Source organism: Pelodiscus sinensis, chromosome 22, assembly GCF_052426305.1.
Source record: "Pelodiscus sinensis isolate ZL-2025 chromosome 22, ASM5242630v1, whole genome shotgun sequence".
In the NCBI taxonomy this organism is placed as follows: Eukaryota; Metazoa; Chordata; order Testudines; family Trionychidae; genus Pelodiscus; species Pelodiscus sinensis.
The window spans coordinates 26,683,874-26,709,513 of NC_143073.1; the positions used below are offsets into that span (position 1 = coordinate 26,683,874).

General features: G+C 69.2%; 1 protein-coding gene across 3 annotated transcripts; it reads right to left on the reverse strand.

Annotated features, from left to right (window-relative positions):
- Positions 1-5,219: 5,219 nt before the first annotated feature.
- LOC149521896 (guanylate-binding protein 1-like) lies at positions 5,220-25,570 on the reverse strand. Of its 3 annotated transcripts, XM_089772322.1 has the most exons (11): positions 24,639-25,569; positions 21,052-21,234; positions 20,618-20,745; positions 19,529-19,638; positions 17,251-17,453; positions 10,498-10,731; positions 9,250-9,530; positions 8,881-9,093; positions 6,319-6,421; positions 5,814-6,007; positions 5,339-5,593 (listed from the first exon to the last, which is right to left on the reverse strand). In XM_089772322.1, the coding sequence occupies exons 2-11, from the start codon at positions 21,227-21,229 to the stop codon at positions 5,474-5,476; spliced, it is 1,764 nt and encodes a 587-aa protein (XP_089628448.1). In that variant the 5' UTR covers positions 21,230-21,234; positions 24,639-25,569; the 3' UTR covers positions 5,339-5,473. The 3 variants fall into 3 exon arrangements, with proteins under 3 accessions (XP_089628450.1, XP_089628448.1, XP_089628449.1); XM_089772323.1 differs by lacking the exon at positions 24,639-25,569 and having other exon boundaries at positions 21,052-21,615; XM_089772324.1 differs by lacking the exons at positions 8,881-9,093; positions 9,250-9,530 and having other exon boundaries at positions 5,220-5,593; positions 24,639-25,570.
- Between the last annotated feature and the right edge of the window lie 70 nt (positions 25,571-25,640).

A 25,640-nucleotide genomic window follows, 5' to 3' on the forward strand; every position in this document is an offset into this window, starting at 1 on the left:
GGAAAGTCAGCGCCATCTCCAGGTTCCGCGCGTACCCGATGCCTCGGCCCCAGGGGCCCTTAACGCTGCAGCCCTGCCCGTGGGGGGGCCTCTCCCAGTGCGGCCGACCCCTCCCCAGACCTGGCTGCACCGGGCCCAGGGGCCGAGGCCGAGCGGCTGAGATGGAGCCTGGGAGGGTCCGTGCCAAGGGGGCGCCAGTGTCCCAGCCGGCGCCTGATCCCGGGGGGCTGAGCTGCCCCAGGCCCCTGGCGGAGCGACCCCCTCAGACCGGTCTGGAGGGGGAGAGGAAGGGGGGGTTGGGGGCCCAAAGGGGGGTCGCACACAGGGGGGCTCAGTGCCCGGATGTTGCTGTTTAATGTGACAAGGGGGGGTTGTTGCAGGGACCAGCCCGGAACTGGAGCCGGCGTCTGGTGCCCCCGGCCTGCTCAGGGCCCACGGCCGCCCCGCCAGACAGACAAGGGGCTGAGGGGACCCAGCGCCCGGCCCAGCTGGTCCCAGAGGGGAGGGGGGGGAGGGGCCCGGGCGCCCCCGTTACCTGGGGAGACACCGGCGGGGGAGGGGCTGTTGGGGGGTACTGGAGGCTCTGCTGGGAGACGGGGGCTGTTTTTGGGGGACGGGGCAGGCAGAGCTCCCGGGATGCAGGGCAGAGTCAGGCCTGAGGGATCCGTTGCTGGGTTCAAAGCCCCATCACCCTGCTGTGGGGCTGGGAACAGGCTGGGCTAGGCCCTTGGGAGGGGAGGCCCCGGGGTCCAGGGGGAGGCCCCCCCGAGGGGGCTCACGGCGGAGGCAGGCGGCTGGAGCCTGAGAGGCAGCGTCCCAGATGCAGAGGGGCAGCCCCCCAGGTGAGTGGCCCCCCAAGAGAGGGTCGCCGCACTGGAGTGGCCCCGGGAAAGGGCCGTCTCCCTGCCGCCGGGCTGGGCCCCCCGAGAAGGGGCCATCGCGCTGGGGGGGTCCTGCCCAGGGAGCCGAGGGGCCAAGTGTGGGCAGGACCTGGGAGCCGTGACACTAAGTCACCCCCCCAGCTCCTAAACCCGTGGGGCTAGTCCTAGGTCACAGCCCCCCCCCAGCTCCTAAACCCATGGGGCTAGGCCTAGGTCACTGCCCCCCCACAGCTCCTAAACCCGTGGGGCTAGGCCTAGGTCACTGCCCCCCCAGCGCTCCTAAACCCGTGGGGCTAGGCCTAGGTCACTGCCCCCCCCAGCGCTCCCAAACCCGTGGGGCTAGGCCTAGGTCACTGCCCCCCCAGCGCTCCTAAACCCGTGGGGCTAGGCCTAAGTCACTGCCCCCCCGTGCTCCTAAACCCGTGGGGCTAGGCCTAGGTCACTGCCCCCCAGCGCTCCTAAACCTGTGGGGCTAGGCCTAGGTCACTGCCCCCCCCAGCGCTCCTAAACCCGTGGGGCTAGGCCTAGGTCACTGCCCCCCCCAGCGCTCCTAAACCCGTGGGGCTAGTCCTAGGTCACTGCCCCCCCCAGCGCTCCTAAACCCGTGGGGCTAGTCCTAGGTCACTGCCCCCCCCAGCGCTCCTAAACCCGTGGGGCTAGGCCTAGGTCACTGCCCCCCAGCGCTCCTAAACCCGTGGGGCTAGGCCTAGGTCACTGCCCCCCCAGCGCTCCTAAACCCGTGGGGCTAGTCCTAGGTCACTGCCCCCCAGCGCTCCTAAACCCGTGGGGCTAGGCCTAGGTCACTGCCCCCCCCAGCGCTCCCAAACCCGTGGGGCTAGGCCTAGATCACTGCCCCCCAGCGCTCCTAAACCTGTGGGGCTAGGCCTAGGTCACTGCCCCCCCGTGCTCCTAAACCCGTGGGGCTAGGCCTAGGTCACTGCCCCCCCCAGCACTCCTAAACCCGTGGGGCTAGGCCTAGGTCACTGCCCCCCCCAGCGCTCCTAAACCCGTGGGGCTAGGCCTAGGTCACTGCCCCCCCCAGCGCTCCTAAAACCGTGGGGCTAGGCCTAGGTCACTGCCCCCCCCAGCGCTCCTAAACCCGTGGGGCTAGGCCTAGGTCACTGCCCCCCCCAGCGCTCCTAAACCCGTGGGGCTAGGCCTAGGTCACTGCCCCCCCAGCGCTCCTAAACCCGTGGGGCTAGGCCTAGGTCACTGCCCTCCCCAGCTCCTAAACCCGTGGGGCTAGGCCTAGGTCACTGCCCCCCAGCGCTCCTAAACCTGTGGGGCTAGGCCTAGGTCACTGCCCCCCCCAGCGCTCCTAAACCCGTGGGGCTAGGCCTAGGTCACTGCCCCCCCAGCGCTCCTAAACCCGTGGGGCTAGGCCTAGGTCACTGCCCCCCCAGCGCTCCTAAACCCGTGGGGCTAGGCCTAGGTCACTGCCCCCCCCAGCGCTCCTAAACCCGTGGGGCTAGTCCTAGGTCACTGCCCCCCCAGCGCTCCCAAACCCGTGGGGCTAGGCCTAGGTCACTGCCCCCCCCAGCGCTCCTAAACCCGTGGGGCTAGGCCTAGGTCACTGCCCCCCCCAGTGCTCCTAAACCCGTGGGGCTAGGCCTAGGTCACTGCCCCCCCCAGCGCTCCTAAACCCGTGGGGCTAGTCCTAGGTCACTGCCCCCCAGCGCTCCTAAACCTGTGGGGCTAGGCCTAAGTCACTGCCCCCCCGTGCTCCTAAACCCGTGGGGCTAGGCCTAGGTCACTGCCCCCCCCAGCGCTCCTAAACCCGTGGGGCTAGGCCTAGGTCACTGCCCCCCCCAGCGCTCCTAAACCCGTGGGGCTAGGCCTAGGTCACTGCCCCCCCAGCGCTCCTAAACCCGTGGGGCTAGGCCTAGGTCACTGCCCTCCCCAGCTCCTAAACCCATGGGGCTAGGCCTAGGTCACTGCCCTCCCCAGCTCCTAAACCCGTGGGGCTAGGCCTAGGTCACTGCCCCCCTAGCGCTCCTAAACCCGTGGGGCTAGGCCTAAGTCACTGCCCCCCCAGCTCCTAAACCCGTGGGGCTAGGCCTAGGTCACTGCCCCCCCAGCTCCTAAACCCGTGGGGCTAGGCCTAGGTCACTGCCCTCCCCAGCTCCTAAACCCGTGGGGCTAGGCCTAGGTCACTGCCCCCCCCAGCGCTCCTAAACCCGTGGGGCTAGGCCTAGGTCACTGCCCCCCCCAGCGCTCCTAAACCCGTGGGGCTAGGCCTAGGTCACTGCCCCCCCCAGCGCTCCTAAACCCGTGGGGCTAGGCCTAGGTCACTGCCCCCCCCCCAGCGCTCCTAAACCCGTGGGGCTAGGCCTAGGTCACTGCCCCCCCCAGCGCTCCTAAACCCGTGGGGCTAGGCCTAGGTCACTGCCCCCCCCAGCGCTCCTAAACCCGTGGGGCTAGGCCTAGGTCACTGCCCCCCCCAGCGCTCCTAAACCCGTGGGGCTAGGCCTAGGTCACTGCCCCCTCCCCAGCGCTCCTAAACCCGTGGGGCTAGGCCTAGGTCACTGCCCCCCCCCGCGCTCCTAAACCCGTGGGGCTAGGCCTAGGTCACTGCCCCCCCCAGCGCTCCTAAACCCGTGGGGCTAGGCCTAGGTCACTGCCCCCCCAGCGCTCCTAAACCCGTGGGGCTAGGCCTAGGTCACTGCCCCCCCAGCGCTCCTAAACCCGTGGGGCTAGGCCTAGGTCACTGCCCCCCCAGCGCTCCTAAACCCGTGGGGCTAGGCCTAGGTCACTGCCCCCCCAGCTCCTAAACCCGTGGGGCTAGGCCTAGGTCACTGCCCCCCCAGCTCCTAAACCCGTGGGGCTAGGCCTAGGTCACTGCCCCCCCAGCTCCTAAACCCGTGGGGCTAGGCCTAGGTCACTGCCCCCCCAGCGCTCCTAAACCCGTGGGGCTAGGCCTAGGTCACTGCCCCCCCAGCGCTCCTAAACCCGTGGGGCTAGGCCTAGGTCACTGCCCCCCCAGCGCTCCTAAACCCGTGGGGCTAGGCCTAGGTCACTGCCCCCCCCAGCGCTCCTAAACCCATGGGGCTAGGCCTAGGTCACTGCCCCCCCCAGCGCTCCTAAACCCGTGGGGCTAGGCCTAGGTCACTGCCCCCCCCAGCGCTCCTAAACCCGTGGGGCTAGGCCTAGGTCACTGCCCCCCAGCGCTCCTAAACCTGTGGGGCTAGGCCTAGGTCACTGCCCCCCCCAGCGCTCCTAAACCCGTGGGGCTAGGCCTAGGTCACTGCCCCCCCAGCGCTCCTAAACCCGTGGGGCTAGGCCTAGGTCACTGCCCCCCCAGCGCTCCTAAACCCGTGGGGCTAGGCCTAGGTCACTGGCCCCCCCAGCTCCTAAACCCGTGGGGCTAGGTCTAGGTCACTGCCCCCCCAGCGCTCCTAAACCCGTGGGGCTAGGCCTAGGTCACTGCCCCCCCAGCGCTCCTAAACCCGTGGGGCTAGGCCTAGGTCACTGCCCCCCCAGCTCCTAAACCCATGGGGCTAGGCCTAGGTCACTGCCCCCCCAGCTCCTAAACCCGTGGGGCTAGGCCTAGATCACTGCCGCCGCAGCTCCTAAACCCGTGGGGCTAGGCCTAGGTCACTGCCCTCCCCAGCTCCTAAACCCGTGGGGCTAGGCCTAGGTCACTGCCCCCCCCAGCTCCTAAACCCATGGGGCTAGGCCTAGGTCACTGCCCCCCCAGCTCCTAAACCCGTGGGGCTAGGCCTAGGTCACTGCCCCCCCAGCTCCTAAACCCATGGGGCTAGGCCTAGGTCACTGCCCCCCCAGCTCCTAAACCCGTGGGGCTAGGCCTAGGTCACTGCCCCCCCAGCTCCTAAACCCGTGGGGCTAGGCCTAGGTCACTGCCCCCCCAGCGCTCCTAAACCCGTGGGGCTAGGCCTAGGTCACTGCCCCCCCAGCGCTCCTAAACCCGTGGGGCTAGGCCTAGGTCACTGCCCCCCCCCCCAGTGCTCCTAAACCCGTGGGGCTAGGCCTAGGTCACTGCCCCCCCAGCGCTCCTAAACCCGTGGGGCTAGGCCTAGGTCACTGCCCCCCCAGCGCTCCTAAACCCGTGGGGCTAGGCCTAGGTCACTGCCCCCCCCCCCAGTGCTCCTAGGCCGTGGCCTCGTCTGGCTACGGTCCAGTCCCACAGCCTGCAGCCGGCCGGGTTTCGGGGTTTACTTATCGCCAGCCCCAGCCCCGCCCCGGCCGTGGGGAGCAGCCCTTCCCCCGAGACCCCACGGGGCTCCTGGCGGCTCGCCCTGCTCTCTGGGCCGGGGGGCCAGGAATCACTGCAGGGAGAAGCCCCCTGGGGTCGCCCCCCCCAACCCACCAGGCGTCGGGTGATGTTAAAATCCGTGTTTATTAGGCCGGTGCGAGGACTCTGCCAAGCCTCCTCCTCAGCCCACCCCCCTGCCGGGGGAGACCCTACAATAACACGCCAGGCCCCCGGCAGCTGAGACCCCAGGGACAGCGCGGGGCCAGCAGCAGGGCTGGGGGCGGAGAGACCCGGAGCAGCGCAAGGGCACCGGCCCGTCCCGCCGGCCAGTGGCGCAGAGACCCCCGAACGGCCCGGCCCGCAGCCGCCGGCTCCAGCCTCACAGGACGACGCAGTCGGGGCTCCGGGGCTGGCTCATGGCCCAACTCAGGTTCTGGATCTGCTGCCGCAGCTGCGCCGCCTCCCCCTGGAAGCCCTCGCGCAGCAGCTGCGCCTGCTCCTGGGGGCAGAGCCGAGGGTTAGCGCCACGGGGGCGGGGGCAGAGCTGGCAGAGAACCGACGAGTCCGGGCTCCCCGCCCCCCAACCCCCCAGCCCCCCTCCCCTCCCAGGGCTGGCAGAGAACCCAGGAGTCAGGGCTCCCCGCCCCCCAACCCCCCTCCCCTCCCAGGGCTGGCAGAGAACCCGGGGGTCCGGTCCCAGCTGCCCGGGGGGCTGGTACCTGCAGTTTCAGGGCCAGCGCTCGCTCCTGCTCGGCCAGCAGCTGCCCGCGCTCCTGCTCCATCTTGGCCGTGAGCTGCTGGACGTGCTCCTGGTGGCTGCGCTCCTGGTCCTGCAGCAGCTGCTCCGTCCTGGCCTGCAGCTCCTGGCGCAGCTGGGCCTCCCGCTCGGCCGCCTCGGCCCGCGCCCGCTCCGCTGGGGGCACACGGTCAGGGCCAGAGGGCTCGGGGGGGCCTGGGCTCACGGGCCCCCCCGGATCTGCGGCGCCGGAGCCCTGGGGCTGAGCTCACCTCATTCATGGGGCTCGGGGCATCCCAGCATCTGTGGGGCACTGGCTGGATGGGGCCTCGGAATCATTGGGCCTGGGCTCACCCGGCCGTGGGGCGCCAGGCCTGCGAGGACACAGGCCCCTCCCCTGCAGAGCCCTGGCATGTGGAGCCCAGGGGGTCAGCAGACCCACAGACCCAAGGGGGGGACACGCGCTAGGGGCCCCCCGCTGCAGTCACCTTCGATCTCCTTCTGTCTGTCCGTCAGGCTCTGGTCCGTCTGCAGCACAGCCTGGGCCACCGTCTCCTTGGACTTCAGGAACTGCTGCAGCATCTCGGCCGCCTGGGGCACCGGGGAGAGAGGGGGTGAGCCGGGTCCACAGCCCCTCCCGCCTGCGCCCCGCAGCCCCTCCCGCCTGCCCCCTGCCCCCACAGCCCCTCCCGCCTGCCCCCCGCAGCCCCTCCTGCCTGCCCCCTGCCCCCGCAGCTCCTCCCGCCTGCCCCCCGCAGCCCCTCCCGCCTGCCCCCTGCCCCCACAGCCCCTCCCACCTGCCCCCCGCAGCCCCTCCTGCCTGCCCCCTGCCCCCACAGCCCCTCCCGCCTGCCCCCTGCCCCCCACAGCCCCTCCCGCCTGCCCCCCAGAGCCCCTCCCGCCTGCTCCCTGCCCCCCACAGCACCTCTCGCCTGCCCCCCACAGCCCCTCCCGCCTGCCCCCTCCTGTAACAATCTGGCTTTTCTGTAGCCATGCTGGAAGGCCTGCGCTAGGCCTGAACCAGAGCCACCTGCTGCAGCCAGTCCTGTAAGGCCTGGAGTCACATCCTCACAGGTCCATTTCAACTGTATTACAGTGTCACAGCCGGCTGTGAGGAGGGGACGTTGCCCGGACAGCCCCCCACTGCCACAGATCTCAAGATGGGTAAAGAAAACTGAAGTCACCCCATCGTGTCTGGCAAGAAACTGCTTCTCCAGAGAGGATGGTGTGGGTTCCCCCCCTATGAGCATTGTCACTGCACTGGCCTGTTGTTCGACTGTGAGCTGACTGTTCCTGGCTGCTGCTAGGTGTGACTCAGTGGAGGTGCGGGGTCTGCTGGGGTAGCTCATTCTGTTAGGATTGGTTAGTAAAATGATACTAAAGTAATTGGTGACGGTCTAGCTGAGCAAGACTCAGGTTTCATTATATACACTGGGCTCCAAGACGGAGACGGGAAGTAAAGAAGCAGAGGAAGGAAGAAAAGGCTGGAGGAACAGGAGCGCCAAGAGGAGGGAGAAGACCTGGAAGAATTCACCTCCCTGCCTACGACCAGAGACTGACCTTGCCTGGCCAACAGGGGAAGTCTGCCTGTACAGGACTGAAACAAAAGACAGGGCTATGTAGCACTTAAAAGACTAACAAGATGGTTTATTAGGTGATGAGCTTTCGTGGGCCAGACCCACTTTCTCAGATCAAATAGTGGAAGAAAATAGTCACAGCCATATACAGGCAGTCCCCGGGTTACGTACAAGATAGGGACTGTAGGTTTGTTCTTAAGTTGAATTTGTATGTAAGTCGGAACTGGCACATATTGTAGGGGAAACTCTAGCCAAACATTTCTCCAGAGCTCAGTTTTATTCTCCCACACCTCACTTCCCTCAGTCCTTTATTCTCAAGCTGAGGTGTCTGCTGAGAAAAGCCGGTCCGCGTCTCCCTGGTCTGCTGGAGGGGGGCGCCAGCTTCGCGTCTCCCTGGTCTGCTGGGGGGAAGCAGCTAGTGCGGGGTTGCCTCACCCCGTTTGTAAGTAGGGATCCGATGTAAGTCGGATCCATGTAACCCGGGGACTGCCTGTATACCAAAGGATACAATTAAAAAAATGAACACACATGAAAAGGACAAATCACATTTCAGAACACGAGGGAGGTGTGGGGGGGGGGGGAAGGAAGGTGAATGCCAGTGAGTTAATGATATTAGAGGTGAGGAAGGGGAGATGTCTGTGAGTTAATAGAATTAGAGGTGATAATGGGGGAAGCTATCTTTGTAATGGGTAAGATAGCTGGGGTCTTTACACTCCGCACGGGACTTAACAAAGACCCCAGCTATCTTACCCATTACAAAGATAGCTTCCCCCATTATCACCTCTAATTCTATTAACTCACAGACATCTCCCCTTCCCCACCTCTAATATCATTAACTCACTGGCATTCACCTCCTCCCCCCCCCCCACACCCCCCTTCTGTTCTGTAATGTGATTTGTCCTTTTCATGTGTGTTCATTTTTTTTAAATTGTATCCTTTGGTATATATGGTTGTGACTATTTTCTTCCACTATTTGATCTGAGGAAGTGGGTCTGGCCCACGAAAGCTCATCATCTAATAAACCATCTTGTTAGTCTTTAAAGTGCTACATAGTCCTGTTTTTTGTTTCAGCTGCACCAGACTAACACGGCTGCATTTCTACCACTATTGTACAGGACTGGTGAGCTGACACTGCGCTTGGCATGCGCATGCTGCTTGTTTGGGATTGTCAGTCAGCGGAGGAGAAGGACGTGACTGTGGGAGGCTCTGTCAGTGGCCAGAGACCCCGCCAACGCACAGGAAGATGCCCCTGAGCCCCAGGAACGGGGTGAGGGTGGGTGTGTAAATTCCCAGGGCTGCCCTAGGACCTGGCTAAGTGTCCCCCTGCAGTGTGGAAGGGAGAGAGACGTGTGCGGGTGACTCTCCCCCTCAGATCAAGGGGCCCACAGCCCCCCCAGGGCTCTGCAGAGCCACAGCCGTACACAGAACCCGGAGTCCCGGCCCCAGCCCATCCATGCTATTGAGCCAATTCACCATGAGCCCCTTCCCAGGCACCAGCTGGTATCTCTCCGCCATCTCCTGCTGGTCGGCCAGGAGCCGCTGGTAGCCCCCGGGCACCGAGTAGGTCCCCTCGCGGACCCGCTCCTCCAGCTCCTCCGACAGCTCCATGAGCACGGCCATGCACCGGTCCGAGGAGGCCTGCTCGTTCCGGCGGCACAGCTCCACGCGCCGGGAGTCCAGTGTGTCCTGCGAGAGAGGGGACATGGGAGCCGCTGGCCCCTAAGGTCCTGGGCCCACTCCCTGCCCCACAGAGCCACCCAGCCCCAGAGTGCACCGATGCCCCTGCAGGCCCCTGGCTCGTTCCAGGCTGGGGGAGGGGGTGCCCAGCGCGGGGTCCGGTACCTTCAGCTGCCGCTGGTATTGCTGCTCGTCGTCCTTGAAGGCGCGGGCCATGAACACCCGCAGGGCCTCCCGCTCGCACTGCGCATGCAGCTCCAGCAGCTCCGCCACGCTCTCCGTGGGCAGCGCCGCCCGCCGCTCCAGCAGCCCCTCGTAGGCAGCCACGGCCTCGCCCACCGCCGCCGAGTTCTCCATCTGCGCCAGGGCCAGCACCGCGCTCTCCAGGCAGGGCACCGCCCCGCTGCGGATGGCGTCCACGTAGGTCACCGCCAGGGTCCCCAGCACTGCCGGAGAGGAGGGTCAGCGCCAGGCGCCCAGCGGGGCCGGAGGGGAGGGGCAGCGCCAGGCGCCCAGCGGGGCCGGAGAGGAGGGTCAGCGCCAGGCGCCCAGCGGGGCCGGAGGGGAGGGTCAGCGCCAGGCGCCCAGCGGGGCCGGAGGGGAGGGTCAGCGCCAGGCGCCCAGCGGGGCCGGAGGGGAGGGTCAGCGCCAGGCACCCAGCGGGGCCGGAGGGGAGGGTCAGCGCCAGGCGCCCAGCGGGGCCGGAGGGGAGGGTCAGCGCCAGGCGCCCAGCGGGGCCGGAGGGGAGGGTCAGCGCCAGGCGCCCAGCGGGGCCGGGGGGGAGGGGCAGGGCCAGGCGCCCAGCGGGGCCGGGGGGGAGGGGCAGCGCCAGGCGCCCAGCGGGGCCAGAGGAGAGGGGCAGCGCCAGGCGCCCAGCGGGGCCGGGGGGGAGGGGCAGCGCCAGGCGCCCAGCGGGGCCAGAGGGGAGGGGCAGCGCCAGGCGCCCAGCGGGGCCGGAGGGGAGGGGCAGCGCCAGGCGCCCAGCGGGGCCGGAGGGGAGGGGCAGCGCCAGGCGCCCAGCGGGGCCGGAGGGGAGGGGCAGCGCCAGGCGCCCAGCGGGGCCGGAGGGGAGGGGCAGCGCCAGGCGCCCAGCGGGGCCGGAGGGGAGGGGCAGCGCCAGGCGCCCAGCGGGGCCGGAGGGGAGGGGCAGCGCCAGGCGACCAGCGGGGCCAGAGGAGAGGGGCAGCGCCAGGCGCCCAGCGGGGCCGGAGGGGAGGGGCAGCGCCAGGCGCCCAGCGGGGCCGGGGGGGAGGGGCAGCGCCAGGTGCCCAGCGGGGCCGGAGGGGAGGGGAGGGGCAGCGCCAGGCGCCCAGCGGGGCCAGAGGAGAGGGGAGGGGCAGCGCCCAGGCACCCCAGTGATCCCTTTCACAATATGTCCCGATCCCCCCAGGGCCGCGCCCCGCCCCCACTCACAGGTGCCGGTCACCACGTGGCCGCCCGGGAGGGTCTTGGTGCCCGCGTGCTGGTGGATGTAGCTGCAGAAGCGCCGCGCCTGCTCCAGGAACTCGGGGCTCAGCGCTGACTCCGGGAGCTGCTCCAGCCGGGGCAGGTCGCGGCGCGGGGCCGGCCGGTCAAACACGAAGCACTTGCGGGACGGGAAGCTCTGACGCAGGCACTTCTTGGGCAAATCCAGCTTCCTGGGCTGGCCTGGGAGAGACGCCCTGGTCGGACCCCCAGGCCAGCCTGCCCGGTACCCCCCCGCCCTGGTCGGACCCCCAGGCCACCCTGCCCGGTACCCCCCCGCCCTGCTCGGACCCCCAGGCCAGTCTGCCCGGTACCCCCCCCCCGCCCTGGTCAGACCCCCAGGCCACCCTGCCCGGTACCCCCCCGCCCTGCTCGGACCCCCAGGCCAGTCTGCCCGGTACCCCCCCCCCGCCCTGGTCAGACCCCCAGGCCAGCCTGCCCGGTACCCCCCCGCCCTGGTCAGACCCCCAGGCCACCCTGCCCAGTACCCCCCCGCCCTGCTCGGACCCCCAGGCCAGCCTGCCCGGTACCCCCCCGCCCTGCTCGGACCCCCAGGCCAGCCTGCCCGGTACCCCCCCGCCCTGCTCGGACCCCCAGGCCAGCCTGCCCGGTACCCCCCCCCCGCCCTGGTCAGACCCCCAGGCCAGCCTGCCCGGTACCCCCCCGCCCTGGTCAGACCCCCAGGCCAGCCTGCCCGGTACCCCCCCCCCGCCCTGGTCAGACCCCCAGGCCAGCCTGCCCGGTACCCCCCGCCCTGGTCGGACCCCCAGGCCAGCCTGCCCGGTACCCCCCCCCCGCCCTGGTCAGACCCCCAGGCCAGCCTGCCCGGTACCCCCCCGCCCTGCTCGGACCCCCAGGCCAGCCTGCCCGGTACCCCCCCCCGCCCTGCTCGGACCCCCAGGCCAGCCTGCCCGGTACCCCCCCGCCCTGCTCGGACCCCCAGGCCAGCCTGCCCGGTACCCCCCCCCCCGCCCTGCTCGGACCCCCAGGCCAGCCTGCCCGGTACCCCCCCGCCCTGCTCGGACCCCCAGGCCAGCCTGCCCGGTACCCCCCCGCCCTGCTCGGACCCCCAGGCCAGCCTGCCCGGTACCCCCCCCCGCCCTGGTCGGACCCCCAGGCCAGCCTGCCCGGTACCCCCCCCCCGCCCTGGTCGGACCCCCAGGCCAGCCTGCCCGGTACCCCCCCCCCGCCCTGGTCAGACCCCCAGGCCAGCCTGCCCGGTGCCCCCCCCCGCCCTGCTCGGACCCCCAGGCCAGCCTGCCCGGTACCCCCCCCCCGCCCTGCTCGGACCCCCAGGCCAGCCTGCCCGGTACCCCCCCCCCGCCCTGCTCGGACCCCCAGGCCAGCCTGCCCGGTACCCCCCCGCCCTGGTCGGACCCCCAGGCCAGCCTGCCCGGTACCCCCCCCCGCCCTGGTCGGACCCCCAGGCCAGCCTGCCCGGTACCCCCCCCGCCCTGCTCGGACCCCCAGGCCAGCCTGCCCGGTACCCCCCCGCCCTGGTCAGACCCCCAGGCCAGCCTGCCCGGTACCCCCCCGCCCTGGTCAGACCCCCAGGCCAGCCTGCCTGGTACCCCCCCCGCCCTGGTCAGACCCCCAGGCCAGCCTGCCCGGTACCCCCCCCGCCCTGCTCGGACCCCCAGGCCAGCCTGCCCGGTACCCCCCCGCCCTGCTCGGACCCCCAGGCCAGCCTGCCCGGTACCCCCCCCCCGCCCTGGTCAGACCCCCAGGCCAGCCTGCCCGGTACCCCCCCGCCCTGCTCGGACCCCCAGGCCAGCCTGCCCGGTACCCCCCCGCCCTGCTCGGACCCCCAGGCCAGCCTGCCCGGTACCCCCCCCGCCCTGCTCGGACCCCCAGGCCAGCCTGCCCGGTACCCCCCCGCCCTGGTCGGACCCCCAGGCCAGCCTGCCCGGTACCCCCCCGCCGCCCTGCTCGGACCCCCAGGCCAGCCTGCCCGGTACCCCCCCGCCGCCCTGCTCAGACCCCCAGGCCAGCCTGCCCGGTACCCCCCCCCGCCCTGGTCAGACCCCCAGGCCAGCCTGCCCGGTACCCCCCCGCCCTGGTCAGACCCCCAGGCCAGCCTGCCCGGTACCCCCCTGCCCTGGTCAGACCCCCAGGCCAGCCTGCCCGGTACCCCCCCGCCCTGCTCGGACCCCCAGGCCAGCCTGCCCGGTACCCCCCCGCCCTGCTCGGACCCCCAGGCCAGCCTGCCCGGTACCCCCCCCGCCCTGGTCAGACCCCCAGGCCAGCCTGCCCGGTACCCCCCCGCCCTGCTCGGACCCCCAGGCCAGCCTGCCCGGTACCCCCCCGCCCTGCTCGGACCCCCAGGCCAGCCTGCCCGGTACCCCCCCCCCGCCCTGCTCGGACCCCCAGGCCAGCCTGCCCGGTACCCCCCCGCCCTGCTCGGACCCCCAGGCCAGCCTGCCCGGTACCCCCCCGCCCTGCTCGGACCCCCAGGCCAGCCTGCCCGGTACCCCCCCGCCCTGCTCGGACCCCCAGGCCAGCCTGCCCGGTACCCCCCCCCCCCGCCCTGCTCGGACCCCCAGGCCAGCCTGCCCGGTACCCCCCCGCCCTGCTCGGACCCCCAGGCCAGCCTGCCCGGTACCCCCCCGCCCTGCTCGGACCCCCAGGCCAGCCTGCCCGGTACCCCCCCGCCGCCCTGCTCGGACCCCCAGGCCAGCCTGCCCGGTACCCCCCCCCGCCCTGGTCAGACCCCCAGGCCAGCCTGCCCGGTACCCCCCCCCGCCCTGCTCGGACCCCCAGGCCAGCCTGCCCGGTACCCCCCCCGCCCTGGTCAGACCCCCAGGCCAGCCTGCCCGGTACCCCCCCCCCGCCCTGGTCAGACCCCCAGGCCAGCCTGCCCGGTACCCCCCCCCGCCCTGGTCAGACCCCCAGGCCAGCCTGCCCGGTACCCCCCCCCGCCCTGGTCAGACCCCCAGGCCAGCCTGCCCGGTACCCCCCCGCCCTGCTCGGACCCCCAGGCCAGCCTGCCCGGTACCCCCCCGCCCTGGTCAGACCCCCAGGCCAGCCTGCCCGGTACCCCCCCCCCGCCCTGGTCAGACCCCCAGGCCAGCCTGCCCGGTACCCCCCCGCCCTGCTCGGACCCCCAGGCCAGCCTGCCCGGTACCCCCCCCCCGCCCTGGTCGGACCCCCAGGCCAGCCTGCCCGGTACCCCCCCCCCGCCCTGGTCAGACCCCCAGGCCAGTCTGCCCGGTACCCCCCCGCCCTGGTCAGACCCCCAGGCCAGTCTGCCCGGTACCCCCCCGCCCTGGTCAGACCCCCAGGCCAGCCTGCCCGGTACCCCCCCGCCCTGGTCGGACCCCCAGGCCAGCCTGCCCGGTACCCCCCCCCGCCCTGGTCAGACCCCCAGGCCACCCTGCCCGGTACCCCCCCCCCGCCCTGGTCGGACCCCCAGGCCAGCCTGCCCGGTACCCCCCCGCCCTGGTCGGACCCCCAGGCCAGCCTGCCCGGTACCCCCCCCCCGCCCTGGTCAGACCCCCAGGCCAGCCTGCCCGGTACCCCCCCCCGCCCTGGTCAGACCCCCAGGCCAGCCTGCCCGGTACCCCCCCCGCCCTGATCAGACCCCCAGGCCAGCCTGCCCGGTACCCCCCCCGCCCTGATCAGACCCCCAGGCCAGCCTGCCCGGTACCCCCCCCCGCCCTGGTCAGACCCCCAGGCCAGCCTGCCCGGTACCCCCCCGCCCTGGTCAGACCCCCAGGCCAGCCTGCCCGGTACCCCCCCCGCCCTGGTCAGACCCCCAGGCCAGCCTGCCCGGTACCCCCCCGCCCTGGTCAGACCCCCAGGCCAGCCTGCCCGGTACCCCCCCGCCCTGGTCAGGCCCCCAGGCCAGCCTGCCCGGTACCCCCCCCCCGCCCTGGTCAGGCCCCCAGGCCAGCCTGCCCGGTACCCCCCCCCCGCCCTGGTCAGGCCCCCAGGCCAGCCTGCCCGGTACCCCCCCGCCCTGGTCAGGCCCCCAGGCCAGCCTGCCCGGTACCCCCCCCCCGCCCTGGTCAGACCCCCAGGCCAGCCTGCCCGGTACCCCCCCCCCGCCCTGGTCAGACCCCCAGGCCAGCCTGCCCGGTACCCCCCCCCCGCCCTGCTCGGACCCCCAGGCCAGCCTGCCCGGTACCCCCCCGCCCTGGTCAGACCCCCAGGCCAGTCTGCCCGGTACCCCCCCGCCCTGGTCAGACCCCCAGGCCAGCCTGCCCGGTACCCCCCCCCCGCCCTGGTCAGACCCCCAGGCCAGCCTGCCCGGTACCCCCCCCCCGCCCTGGTCAGACCCCCAGGCCACCCTGCCCGGTACCCCCCCCCCGCCCTGGTCAGACCCCCAGGCCAGCCTGCCCGGTACCCCCCCCCCGCCCTGGTCGGACCCCCAGGCCAGCCTGCCCGGTACCCCCCCCCCGCCCTGGTCGGACCCCCAGGCCAGCCTGCCCGGTACCCCCCCGCCCTGGTCAGACCCCCAGGCCAGCCTGCCCGGTACCCCCCGCCCTGGTCGGACCCCCAGGCCAGTCTGCCCGGTACCCCCCCGCCCTGGTCAGACCCCCAGGCCAGCCTGCCCGGTACCCCCCGCCCTGCTCGGACCCCCAGGCCAGCCTGCCCGGTACCCCCCCGCCCTGCTCGGACCCCCAGGCCAGCCTGCCCGGTACCCCCCCCCCGCCCTGGTCAGACCCCCAGGCCAGCCTGCCCGGTACCCCCCCCCGCCCTGGTCAGACCCCCAGGCCAGCCTGCCCGGTACCCCCCCGCCCTGGTCAGACCCCCAGGCCAGCCTGCCCGGTACCCCCCCCGCCCTGGTCAGACCCCCAGGCCACCCTGCCCGGTACCCCCCCCCCGCCCTGGTCAGACCCCCAGGCCACCCTGCCCGGTACCCCCCCGCCCTGGTCAGACCCCCAGGCCAGCCTGCCCGGTACCCCCCCCCCGCCCTGGTCAGACCCCCAGGCCAGCCTGCCCGGTACCCCCCCGCCCTGGTCAGACCCCCAGGCCAGCCTGCCCGGTACCCCCCCCGCCCTGGTCAGACCCCCAGGCCAGCCTGCCCGGTACCCCCCCGCCCTGGTCAGACCCCCAGGCCAGCCTGCCCGGTACCCCCCCGCCCTGGTCAGACCCCCAGGCCAGCCTGCCCGGTACCCCCCCGCCCTGCTCGGACCCCCAGGCCAGCCTGCCCGGTACCCCCCCCCCTGCCCTGGTCAGACCCCCAGGCCAGCCTGCCCGGTACCCCCCCCCCGCCCTGGTCGGACCCCCAGGCCAGCCTGCCCGGTACCCCCCCCCCCCCCGCCCTGCTCGGACCCCCAGGCCAGCCTGCCCGGTACCCCCCCCCCGCCCTGCTCGGACCCCCAGGCCAGCCTGCCCGGTACCCCCCCGCCCTGCTCGGACCCCCAGGCCAGTCTGCCCGGTACCCCCCCGCCCTGGTCGGACCCCCAGGCCACCCTGCCCGGTACCCCCCCGCCCTGCTCGGACCCCCAGGCCACCCTGCCCGGTACCCCCCCGCCCTGCTCGGACCCCCAGGCCAGTCTGCCCGGTACCCCCCCCCCCCGCCCTGCTCGGACCCCCAGGCCAGTCTGCCCGGTACCCCCCCCCCGCCCTGCTCGGACCCCCAGGCCAGCCTGCCCGGTACCCCCCCCGCCCTGGTCGGACCCCCAGGCCAGTCTGCCCGGTACCCCCCCGCCCTGGTCAGACCCCCAGGCCAGCCTGCCCGGTACCCCCCCGCCCTGGTCGGACCCCCAGGCCAGCCTGCCCGGTACCCCCCCCGCCCTGGTCAGACCCCCAGGCCACCCTGCCCGGTACCCCCCCGCCCTGGTCGGACCCCCAGGCCAGCCCGCCCGGTACCCCCCCGCCCTGGTCAGACCCCCAGGCCAGTCTGCCCGGTACCCCCCCGCCCTGCTCGGACCCCCAGGCCACCCTGCCCGGTACCCCCCCCCCCGCCCTGGTCAGGCCCCCAGGCCAGCCTGCCCGGTACCCCCCCGCCCTGGTCAGGCCCCCAGGCCAGCCTGCCCGGTACCCCCCCCCCCCGCCCTGGTAGGACCCGCAGGCCACCCTGCCCGGTACCCCCCCCGCCCTGGTCAGGCCCCCAGGCCAGCCTGCCCGGTACCCCCCCCCCGCCCTGGTCAGGCCCCCAGGCCAGCCTGCCCGGTACCCCCCCCCCCGCCCTGGTCAGGCCCCCAGGCCAGCCTGCCCGGTACCCCCCCCGCCCTGGTCAGGCCCCCAGGCCAGCCTGCCCGGTACCCCCCCGCCCTGGTCGGACCCCCAGGCCAGCCTGCCCGGTACCCCCCCCCCGCCCTGGTCAGACCCCCAGGCCAGCCTGCCCGGTACCCCCCCGCCCTGGTCAGACCCCCAGGTCAGCCTGCCCGGTACCCCCCCGCCCTGCTCGGACCCCCAGGCCAGCCTGCCCGGTACCCCCCCCCCGCCCTGGTCAGACCCCCAGGTCAGCCTGCCCGGTACCCCCCTGCCCTGGTCAGACCCCCAGGCCAGCCTGCCCGGTACCCCCCCCCCGCCCTGGTCAGACCCCCAGGTCAGCCTGCCCGGTACCCCCCCGCCCTGGTCAGACCCCCAGGCCAGCCTGCCCGGTACCCTCCCGCCCTGCTCGGACCCCCAGGCCAGTCTGCCCGGTACCCCCCCTCCCTGATCAGACCTTAGGCCCATCTACCCTGGCATCTTGCCCCTCCCAGCCCCACGGACCAGACCCCCCAGGTCCATCCTGCCCACGTGTGGCACCTTCCCGGCGTTTCAGGCTGTTCTCCAGGTACTCGTCCTCGGTGATCGGCCGCCCGTCCAGCTCCAGCTGCAGCGCGAAATCCCGCACGGCCCACACGAAGGCCGGGAAGAACCGCACGAACTCGGCCGAATCCTCCCCCTCCTGCCGGTCGCCCTCGCCTGCCGCCTTCACCTTGATGCGCTCTGTCAGCTCCGACACGTAGCTGGGGGGGTACGTCTACACTACAGCGCTAGTTCGAACTAACTTAGTTCGAATTAGTTAATTCGAACTAAGCTAGTTCGAACTAACGCATCTAGAACTAAAAACTAGTTCGAACTAGCGTTTTGCTAGTTCGAACTAGTAAGTCCACATTGAGTGGACTCTGAACAGGGCTTAATGATGGCCGGAAGCAGTGCCGGCAGGGCATAAAAGGAGGACTTAGAGCGTGGAGATACTGTCTCAGGCTAGCCGAGGGCTGCGCTTAAAGGGTCCCGACCCCCACCCCGGACACACAGTTCTAAGGGGTGCCCCGCTTGCAAAGAAGTTCTGGCTTGGAGTGCCCTGAGTGCCCACACTGGGCACATCACACCACTCGGCCATCAGCCCGGCTGCACTTGCCGCAGGCTGCCATCTGGGGAGAGGGAGTAATTGGGGGGCTGCAGGAGAGCTTCCACCCCCAGAAGCCCGCAGAGCCAGCCCAGTCCTCCCCATCGGGGGCTCGTGCCCCATTCCTCCCTCACCTTCTTCCACTTGCCCTTCCCTAGCCCCCCTTCTTATTGATGTACAAAATAAAGATAACGTTTCTTCCAACATTGACTCTGTCTTTATTGAAAAAAACTGGGGGAGACTGGGAAAAGGAGGTGGGAGAGGGGAAGAGAAAGGCTGGGAGAGGGGAGGGCAACTAACATGATCAGGGGTTGGGAACAGGTCCCAGATGAAGAGAGGCTACAGAGACTGGGACTGTTCAGCTTAGAAAAGAGGAGACGGAGGGGGGACAGGATAGAGGTCTCTAAAAGCAGGGGTTGGGTGGAGAGGGTGCATTCATAAAAGTTCTTCATGAGTTCCCATCAAGAAGGACTAGAGGACACCAAAGGAAAGGAATGGGTAGCAGGCTTCAAACTAGTAAGAGAAAGTTGTTCTTCTTCCCAAAGCAAATAGTTAACCTGTGGAACTCCTTGCTGCAGGAGGCTGTGAAGGCTAGAACTAGAACAGAGTTTAAAGGGAAGTGAGATCAAGTGATGGAGGTTGGGTCCATGGAGTCCTATTAGCCAGAGGGTAGGAGTGGTGTCCCTGCCCAAAGTTTGTGGAAGGCTGGAGAGGGATGGCACGAGACAAATGGCTTGGTCATTGTCTTCGGTCCATCCCCTCCAGGGTCCCTAGGGTTGGCCGCTGTTGGCAGAGAGGCTACTGGGCTAGATGGACCTTTGGTCTGACCCAGGACGGCCATTGTAAGCTCAGGGCTCAGGGTCGGGGGTCTCAGTGGACCCCCTTGATTTTCATGCACACCTGGTCCTGGGTGGCCAGGCTGGCAGCTCTCCTGCCCTAGCCGGCCACTTTCCTGTGCCTAGTGCGGAGATCGTGGACGAGGTCCACGATGTCCGCACTAGCCCAGGAAGGTGCCCGCCTCTTGCGGTCCAGGGCAAGCTCCCGGGAGCCGCCAGCCTGGTCCCGGCAAGAGGGGGTGGGCTGGGAGGCATCGGGTGGGTGGCTCTGTGCCGTGCCAGGTGCAGGGTCTGCTAGCTGGGTGCTGGCAGGCTTGCACCTGGCACGGGCACCGTAGCCAGCCCGTGCCCCTTTAAGGGGTCCGGGGCCGGGAGGGGGGCATAGAGTTTTCCTGGTTGTGCCCAGAGTGGCCACCAGGGAAACCTGGGGAGGGCTAGCCTCCCACTAGTTCGAACTAAAGGGCTACACAGCCCTTAGTTCGAACTAGCTAGTTCGAACTAGGCGTTAGTCCTCGTAAAATGAGGTTTTCCTAGTTCGAACTAAGCGCTCCGCTAGTTCGATTCAAATTCGAACTAGCGGAGCGCTAGTGTAGCGCATAGGAAAGTTAGTTCGAACTAACGTCCGTTAGTTCGAACTAACTTTCTAGTGTAGACATACCCCCGGCGGCTAAGGAACCCGAGGTGCAGCGCCCCCTGCGGGGGGTCTCTGAGCCCAGCACCCCCAGCCCACAGCCCCATTTCCCCAGGAACCCGCCCCGGGGTGGCCCTGGGTCCTAGGACCATCCCAGACCCCTGCGACTGCTGCTCCCTGCCGCCCCAGCTCCCCGACTCCTGGCCCCCCGCCGGGGCAGGATACTGCAGCTGCTCCAGGGCGTACTGGTCGATGGTGCCCAGGCTGTTGTAGACCAGGGTGCTGCTGAGCAGCACGGCCAGCGCGAAGATCCAGGCGTCGTTCTGCACGTTGCCCTGCAGGGGCAGGAACCGGGGTCAGCGTCGCCCCCATGCAGCGGGGGGGGGGAGTATAAACGAGGGAAATACGAGCTAGATGGGACGGCTCTCTGGTGGGTGCAGAACCGGCTGGGGAGCCGTTCCCAGAGTCACTGGCGGGTCCCAGCCAGGCCGGGCGGGCAGAGCAGGGGGATCCGCCGGGCCTGGGGGGGCCGGTTCTGTTCAGTATCTTCAGCGGCGAGTTAGGGTACGTCTACAGTAGCTCGTTAGGCAAGCGGAGTTGCAAATGAAGCCCGGGGTTTAAATATCTCGGGCTTCCTTTGCATGTTCCCGGGCGCCGCCATTTTTAAACCCCCCTTCGTCTGGACTCCGTGCCCGCGGCTACACACAGCACGAGTAGGGAGTTCGAAGTAAAGATCCGAATCCCAGCGACCGGTACTCCTGGGGCAACAAAAACGTTCCCGGCTCCGGGAGTCGGGAATGAAGAAAGGCTGAGCACCACGGGGCCGGAGCGTGAGCTAGGAGGGGAGGCTGGAGGGGCTGGGCTTGGTTAGTCTGGAAAGGAGCAGACTGGAGGGGACCTGAGAGCAGTTTTCAGGTACCTAAAAGGGGGTCCCAAGGAGGAGAGAGAAAACTTGTTCCCCTCGGCCTCCGAGGGCAGGACAAGGAGCAAGGGGCTTACACGGCAGCCAGGGAGGTGTGGGGTCTCCACCCTGGGGGTAGCGAAGGGGATCTGGGGCACACGCCCGTCAAGGATGGTCTAAACGGTGCCGGGTCCTGCCATGGGGCAGGGGACTGGACTCGATGCCTCGCAAGGCCCCTGCCAGTCCTAGGGGTCTCTGATCCATGGGGCACGTGGCAGGGGAGACAGGCCCAGACTGGCCCCTGCGCCTCCACCTCTCCAGATCCCCACAGCCAGAGGGACCTTGGTCCTCCCCGGACTCAGCCTGTGGGGTCCCCTGACCTGGCGCTGAGACCCACCCCCCCCCCAACTCACCTTCTCCACGTCGCCCAGCCCCTCGGTGTCCAGCAGCACCAGGGCGTGGCTGGCCCGGCGGGGGTGGGGCAGGACCCACATCCAGATGCCCTTGGTGTGCGACTGGACGGTGGAGCCCAGCGAGAACCCTGCGGAGAGAGGGGAGGGGCTGGGACAGGCGCAGAGCGAGGGAACCCGGGGCCCTGGCCCCCAGCCTCCTCTAACCACTAGACCCCACTCCCCTCCCAGCCCCCTCTAACTACTAGACCCCACTCCTCTCCCAGCCCCCTCTAACCACTAGACCCCACTGCCTTCCCAGCACCAGGGACAGAGTCCTGGGGCCCCAGGGCAGGGCTCACATCTCTCACCCGGTCTCTTGCTGGCCAGTTTGTCCCTCCCTGCCCCCCCACTCAGCCCCATGGCCCCACCTACCCCATAGCCCCCCAGCTGCTCACCTCCCTGGTCCTTGCCGGCCAGTTTGTTCATGAGGTAGGACTTGCCGGTGCGGTACAGCCCGGCGATCGCCACCACCACCACGGGCTGGGCGATCTCCTCCAGCACCCGCAGCGCCTCCTGCTGCACCCGCAGCTCCCCCCCGGGGCTGTTCTCGATCAGGCAGATCGGCTTCTCCATGGCGCCTGGGGGCAGCAGAGCAGAGGGAAGCTGAGGGGGGCACGGAGGGGGCCCTTTCTGCCACCCCCAGGCAGCGGAGCCGTTTCCAACGTTGCCATTGGTGTTCCGCGTGGCACTAAGACTCACGAACACGTTACGCCCGGTCCAGCCGGGGCGTGGGTTGAAATCGTGGGCCGCCAGCGCCACGAGACGGGGCCGCAGTCGGAAGAGACACGCCTGGGTCGGGGGGCTGACACGTGAGGTCTGTGAGGTGTCAGCCTGTGTACTCGCTGTCGGCCGGACACACGCAACAGGCCCCGGAATGACCCAGGGCCAGACAATTACGGGGAAGTTGGACCGACAGAGGAACTGCAGCCAGGCGCCCCTCCCCCACCCTCTCCGCAGCACTCACTGTACGGAAAGTGAAACCCTGCACACCGCTTCTCACCAGAGAACACAGCGGACAGGAACGTGACGCTCCACCCCTTTTTTTTAGGGAAATACATTTTTTAACCCAGATATGCTCAACTCAGATCTGCTTTATGCAAGATGCAGCATGTTAAAAAACTGGTAACCCACTGAACGTGCAGCTGCTCCTTCTGTGCGTGGAGCACTATTACAGGGGACGTTTCAAAGAGGAAGTGTAAACCTGCTTATTAATCTAGGTCTTGAAGTGACACCATTTGTGGGACTTAAGGAACTTAATGGCCTGGTGCTCAAGTCAATGATCTGTGAATGGGTTTGTTTCTCTTGTGAGCGCAGACTTCAGCAACGTACGTTGAGCCCTCTGCCTCACTTGCACCCACAGAAGCCCTCCCTCGGATGGTTAAGAAATCACTTTTGTTTCTTATTCAACCCAATGTAAAGTGTCCCCTGGGGAGGGGCAGAGCCACACCTGAGCAGCTGGCTCTTTCCTGGACAAAGAGACCAAACAGTGTTATGAGCTTTCCCTGTGCGAAGCGTTTATAGGGCGCAAGATGGATTTATCTGGGGTTCTAATCCCACTGGGACTGTGCTCCCGGGTGCTGACTGTGAAGGCAGGCTCTTTGCTGGCCAGGCCTCGCGCATATCACCATCCAAGCAAAAGGTCAACTTCTCCTTAATGGAAAAACCTTACGCTATGTAACTTAAAGATCAGAGAAGAACAGGACCCGAAACCAGACATGAACAGTTCGTGTAAGGTTCCTGCTGGTTGTGCTGTGCCTGACAAGACAGAAAGGGAAAAACAGGAAACCATCTCACCCCTTACTCCTGTCAATCAACAGACAGGGTCTGCTAGCCTATCATAAAAAGCGTGCAAAAGCTCTCTCTATAAAACAGCTTCCCCTCCTGTATCAAATTAAGAATTCCCGAGTAAAACATTGGAAGGCAGAATACGAGCCCGGTCCCCAGAGCCATCTCCCGCTCACCGAACCCAAACGAGGTCTGGAGAGCGTGACGTATACCAACGTATTTCCAGTGGGATAAGGAGTGTTAGTGCCGTTATACAAGGCATTGGTGAGACCCCAGTTGGAATACTGGGTGCAGTTCTGGTCTCCCGTGTTTGAGAAGGATGAATTCAAACTGGAACAGGTACAAAGAAGGGCCACTAGGATGATCGGAGGACTGGAAAACCTGTCGTATGAAAGGAGACTCACGGAGCTTGGCTTGTTTCCCTTAACCAAAAGGCGGCTGAGGGGGGACATGCTTGCACTTTTAAATATATCAGAGGGGTAAATACCAGGGAGGGAGAGGAATTATTGAAGCTTAAGGCCAATGTGGACACAAGAACAAATGGATATAAGCTGGCTAGTAGGAAGTTTAGACTTGAGCCAGCTCGGCTCCCGAGGACCCAGGTTCGGATCCGCCTGGTGGTGGGTACAAGTGGTTTGTCTGCCAGCCCCTGCCTGTGGGGCAGCCTGCCCTTCCCCAGCCCCACATAGTTAACCCTGGGAAGTCTCGGGCCAAGGGACCTGTCCTGGTGCCTGGTGCACTGAGCCCTCCTGTGGCCTCTGCCCGCAGCGATGGCAGGTTAGGTCCTGCAGGCCCCGCCCGGGCCCTGGCTGCTTCTCTGGGGCGCAGATGACTTGTCTCTTGGGCTCGCCCCGTCAGTGACTCTCCGTCGCTCAGCCGAGATCCGGTCTCTGCGCGGTTCCCTCTCTCGCCACGATTCCCGTTCACCCCCGGACCAGCTCCCTGTGAACTCGTCCGCCAGCCCCCGGCCTCCTGGGGGTCCTCTGGCCACCGGTCCTGGAGCCAGGCCTCAGGCTGGGCGGGCAGGCTCCATGAACTGCTCCGGCATCATCAGCTTTCGCAGCTCCTCTGCGGCCTGGGCCCCGCCCCGCACACCCACTTGCGGCAGGATTGCGCAGGCGGGAGGCCAGATCCACATGGGTCTCCCTTGGCCCCTTCTGCAGCCCCCGGAACCTCTTCCTGTACATCTTGGGGGTCAGCCTGGAGCCTCTCTGATCCGCTTGTCATCGCCCAGCTGCAAATTCTCCAGCTGGCTGAGCCCCCTGCGGCCTCCTGATCCAGCGTGGGGCTGAGCTGCCAGAGTCAGTCCGCTGGGGGATGGTGCAGCTCACAGGCCCGCTCAGAGGAGCTGAGGAACCGCCCACGTCCCCCACGTCTTTCCATCGGGCCGACACGAGCGTCTCCGAGCGTCTGGCCGCCCCGGCTTCTCCACTCCGCCATGACCAGCTCATGGTGCCGCTGCCTCTCTCGGTCCTGGCATCCCTCTCTTGGCCCTGCGCCTCCAATTCCTTCATCCGTAGCTCGATCTCCAGCCGCCGCAGCTCTGCCGGGAGGGACCCCGGCCTGGACGGACCACGGCTGGCAGAGCGCGGCCCGATGGGCACCGTGTCTCTCTGGCGGGCTCCAGCCCTCTGTCCGGTCTGAGAGGCTGAGACGCTCCCCGGGGGGTCTGGCTGCTCCCCGCTGGGACAGGATCCAGGCCCCTGGACGGGTCTCTCTTGCAGCCGGGCGATCAGCTGGGCCTTGGTTGCAATGAGATCACGACTCGTGCAAAGGAGTCCCTCATTAGCATATTTTCTGCCAAGAAAACTCGTCGTGTAGACGTAGCCTGGGGCCGTGGCTATAGGCTGACTCGGCCCCCAGGGCGCCGCCTTCAACAGCGCCCAACGATGACGTCCGGATCGCAGCGCAGCGCAGGGAAACCCCGGGTTACAGAGCAGACAGCCCCCCACTACGGCACAATACACCCCCCCCCGAGCAGGGCGCCACACCCCCCCCCCCCCCCAGAGCAGGGCGCTACGCACACGCCCCCCCCCAGAGCAGGGTGCTACGCACACGCCCCCCCCCCCGAGCAGGGCGCCACGCACACGCCCCCCCCCAGAGCAGGGCGCTACGCACACGCCCCCCCCCCGAGCAGGGCGCCACGCACACGCCCCCCCCCCCCCCCCCCCGAGCAGGGCGCTACATACACACTCACCTCCCCCGGCCAGGCCGACGAGCTTTCCTTGGGGTCGCTCAGGCTGCGCTCGCCGGGGCTCCAGGCTCGGGCGGGCGGCGGGGCCGGTGGCTCTGGTCCGGGCTCCGTGCCAGGGCTGCCCCTTGCGGCCCGTGTGCCGGCCTTTGCCGTGGGTGCCGCTGCGCTAGACCGGGCCCGGCCTCTGGCCGGGAACGCGCCGCCCTGCCCGTGCCGGGAGCCCTGGGGCCAGTCCCCGCACGGCAGGAAACAATCGTCGGCCCGGCCCGGCAGCGCGAGCCAGGCGCCCGCAGGAACACGCCGAGGAGCGGAGCCGGGCCGGGCGGGGCAGAGGCCCCGCAGCAGTGCAGAGAGCTCGCCCGCACGCCGCGCCCAGGGCTTCCTGCCAGCCAGCGCCCTGCAGCCTCGGTTCCTTGGGCCCCTCCGGCCGGCTCCTGGGGCTGGCGGCGGGGCGAGAGCCGGTGTAAGCATGCTCAGTGCGCCCAAAGTAGCAAGTTCTGAGACGTTAGTGTCTTGCTCGCTACACGGGCCCTGGCTCTCCGGCACCGCTGTGTGCGCTCAGCACCCGCCTCCTGCGCGGGCCCTGGCTCTCCGGCACCGCTGTGTGCGCTCAGCACCCGCCTCCTGCGCGGGCCCTGGCTCTCCGGCACCGCTGTGTGCGCTCAGCACCCGCCTCCTGCGCGGGCCCTGGCTCTCCGGCACCGCTGTGTGCGCTCAGCACCCGCCTCCTGCGCGGGCCCTGGCTCTCCGGCACCGCTGTGTGCGCTCAGCACCCGCCTCCTGCGCGGGCCCTGGCTCTCCGGCACCGCTGTGTGCGCTCAGCACCCGCCTCCTGCGCGGGCCCTGGCTCTCCGGCACCGCTGTGTGCGCTCAGCACCCGCCTCCTGCGCGGGCCCTGGCTCTCCGGCACCGCTGTGTGCGCTCAGCACCCGCCTCCTGCGCGGGCCCTGGCTCTCCGGGCACCGCTGTGTGCGCTCAGCACCCGCCTCCTGCGCGGGCCCTGGC

What these genes read in the sequence shown, in the direction of transcription:
- LOC149521896 (XM_089772322.1), bottom strand. Translation starts at nt 21,229, where the DNA reads ATGGAGAAGCCGATCTGCCTGATCGAGAACAGCCCCGGGGGGGAGCTG. An exon ending in GGCCGGCAAGGACCAGGGAG is followed by an intron (nt 20,746 to 21,051) that starts GTGAGCAGCTGG and finishes CTCTCTCCGCAG; the next exon opens with GGTTCTCGCTGGGCTCCACC. An exon ending in TGCCTGGGAAGGGGCTCATG is followed by an intron (nt 6,422 to 8,880) that starts GTGAATTGGCTC and finishes CCGGTGCCCCAG; the next exon opens with GCGGCCGAGATGCTGCAGCA.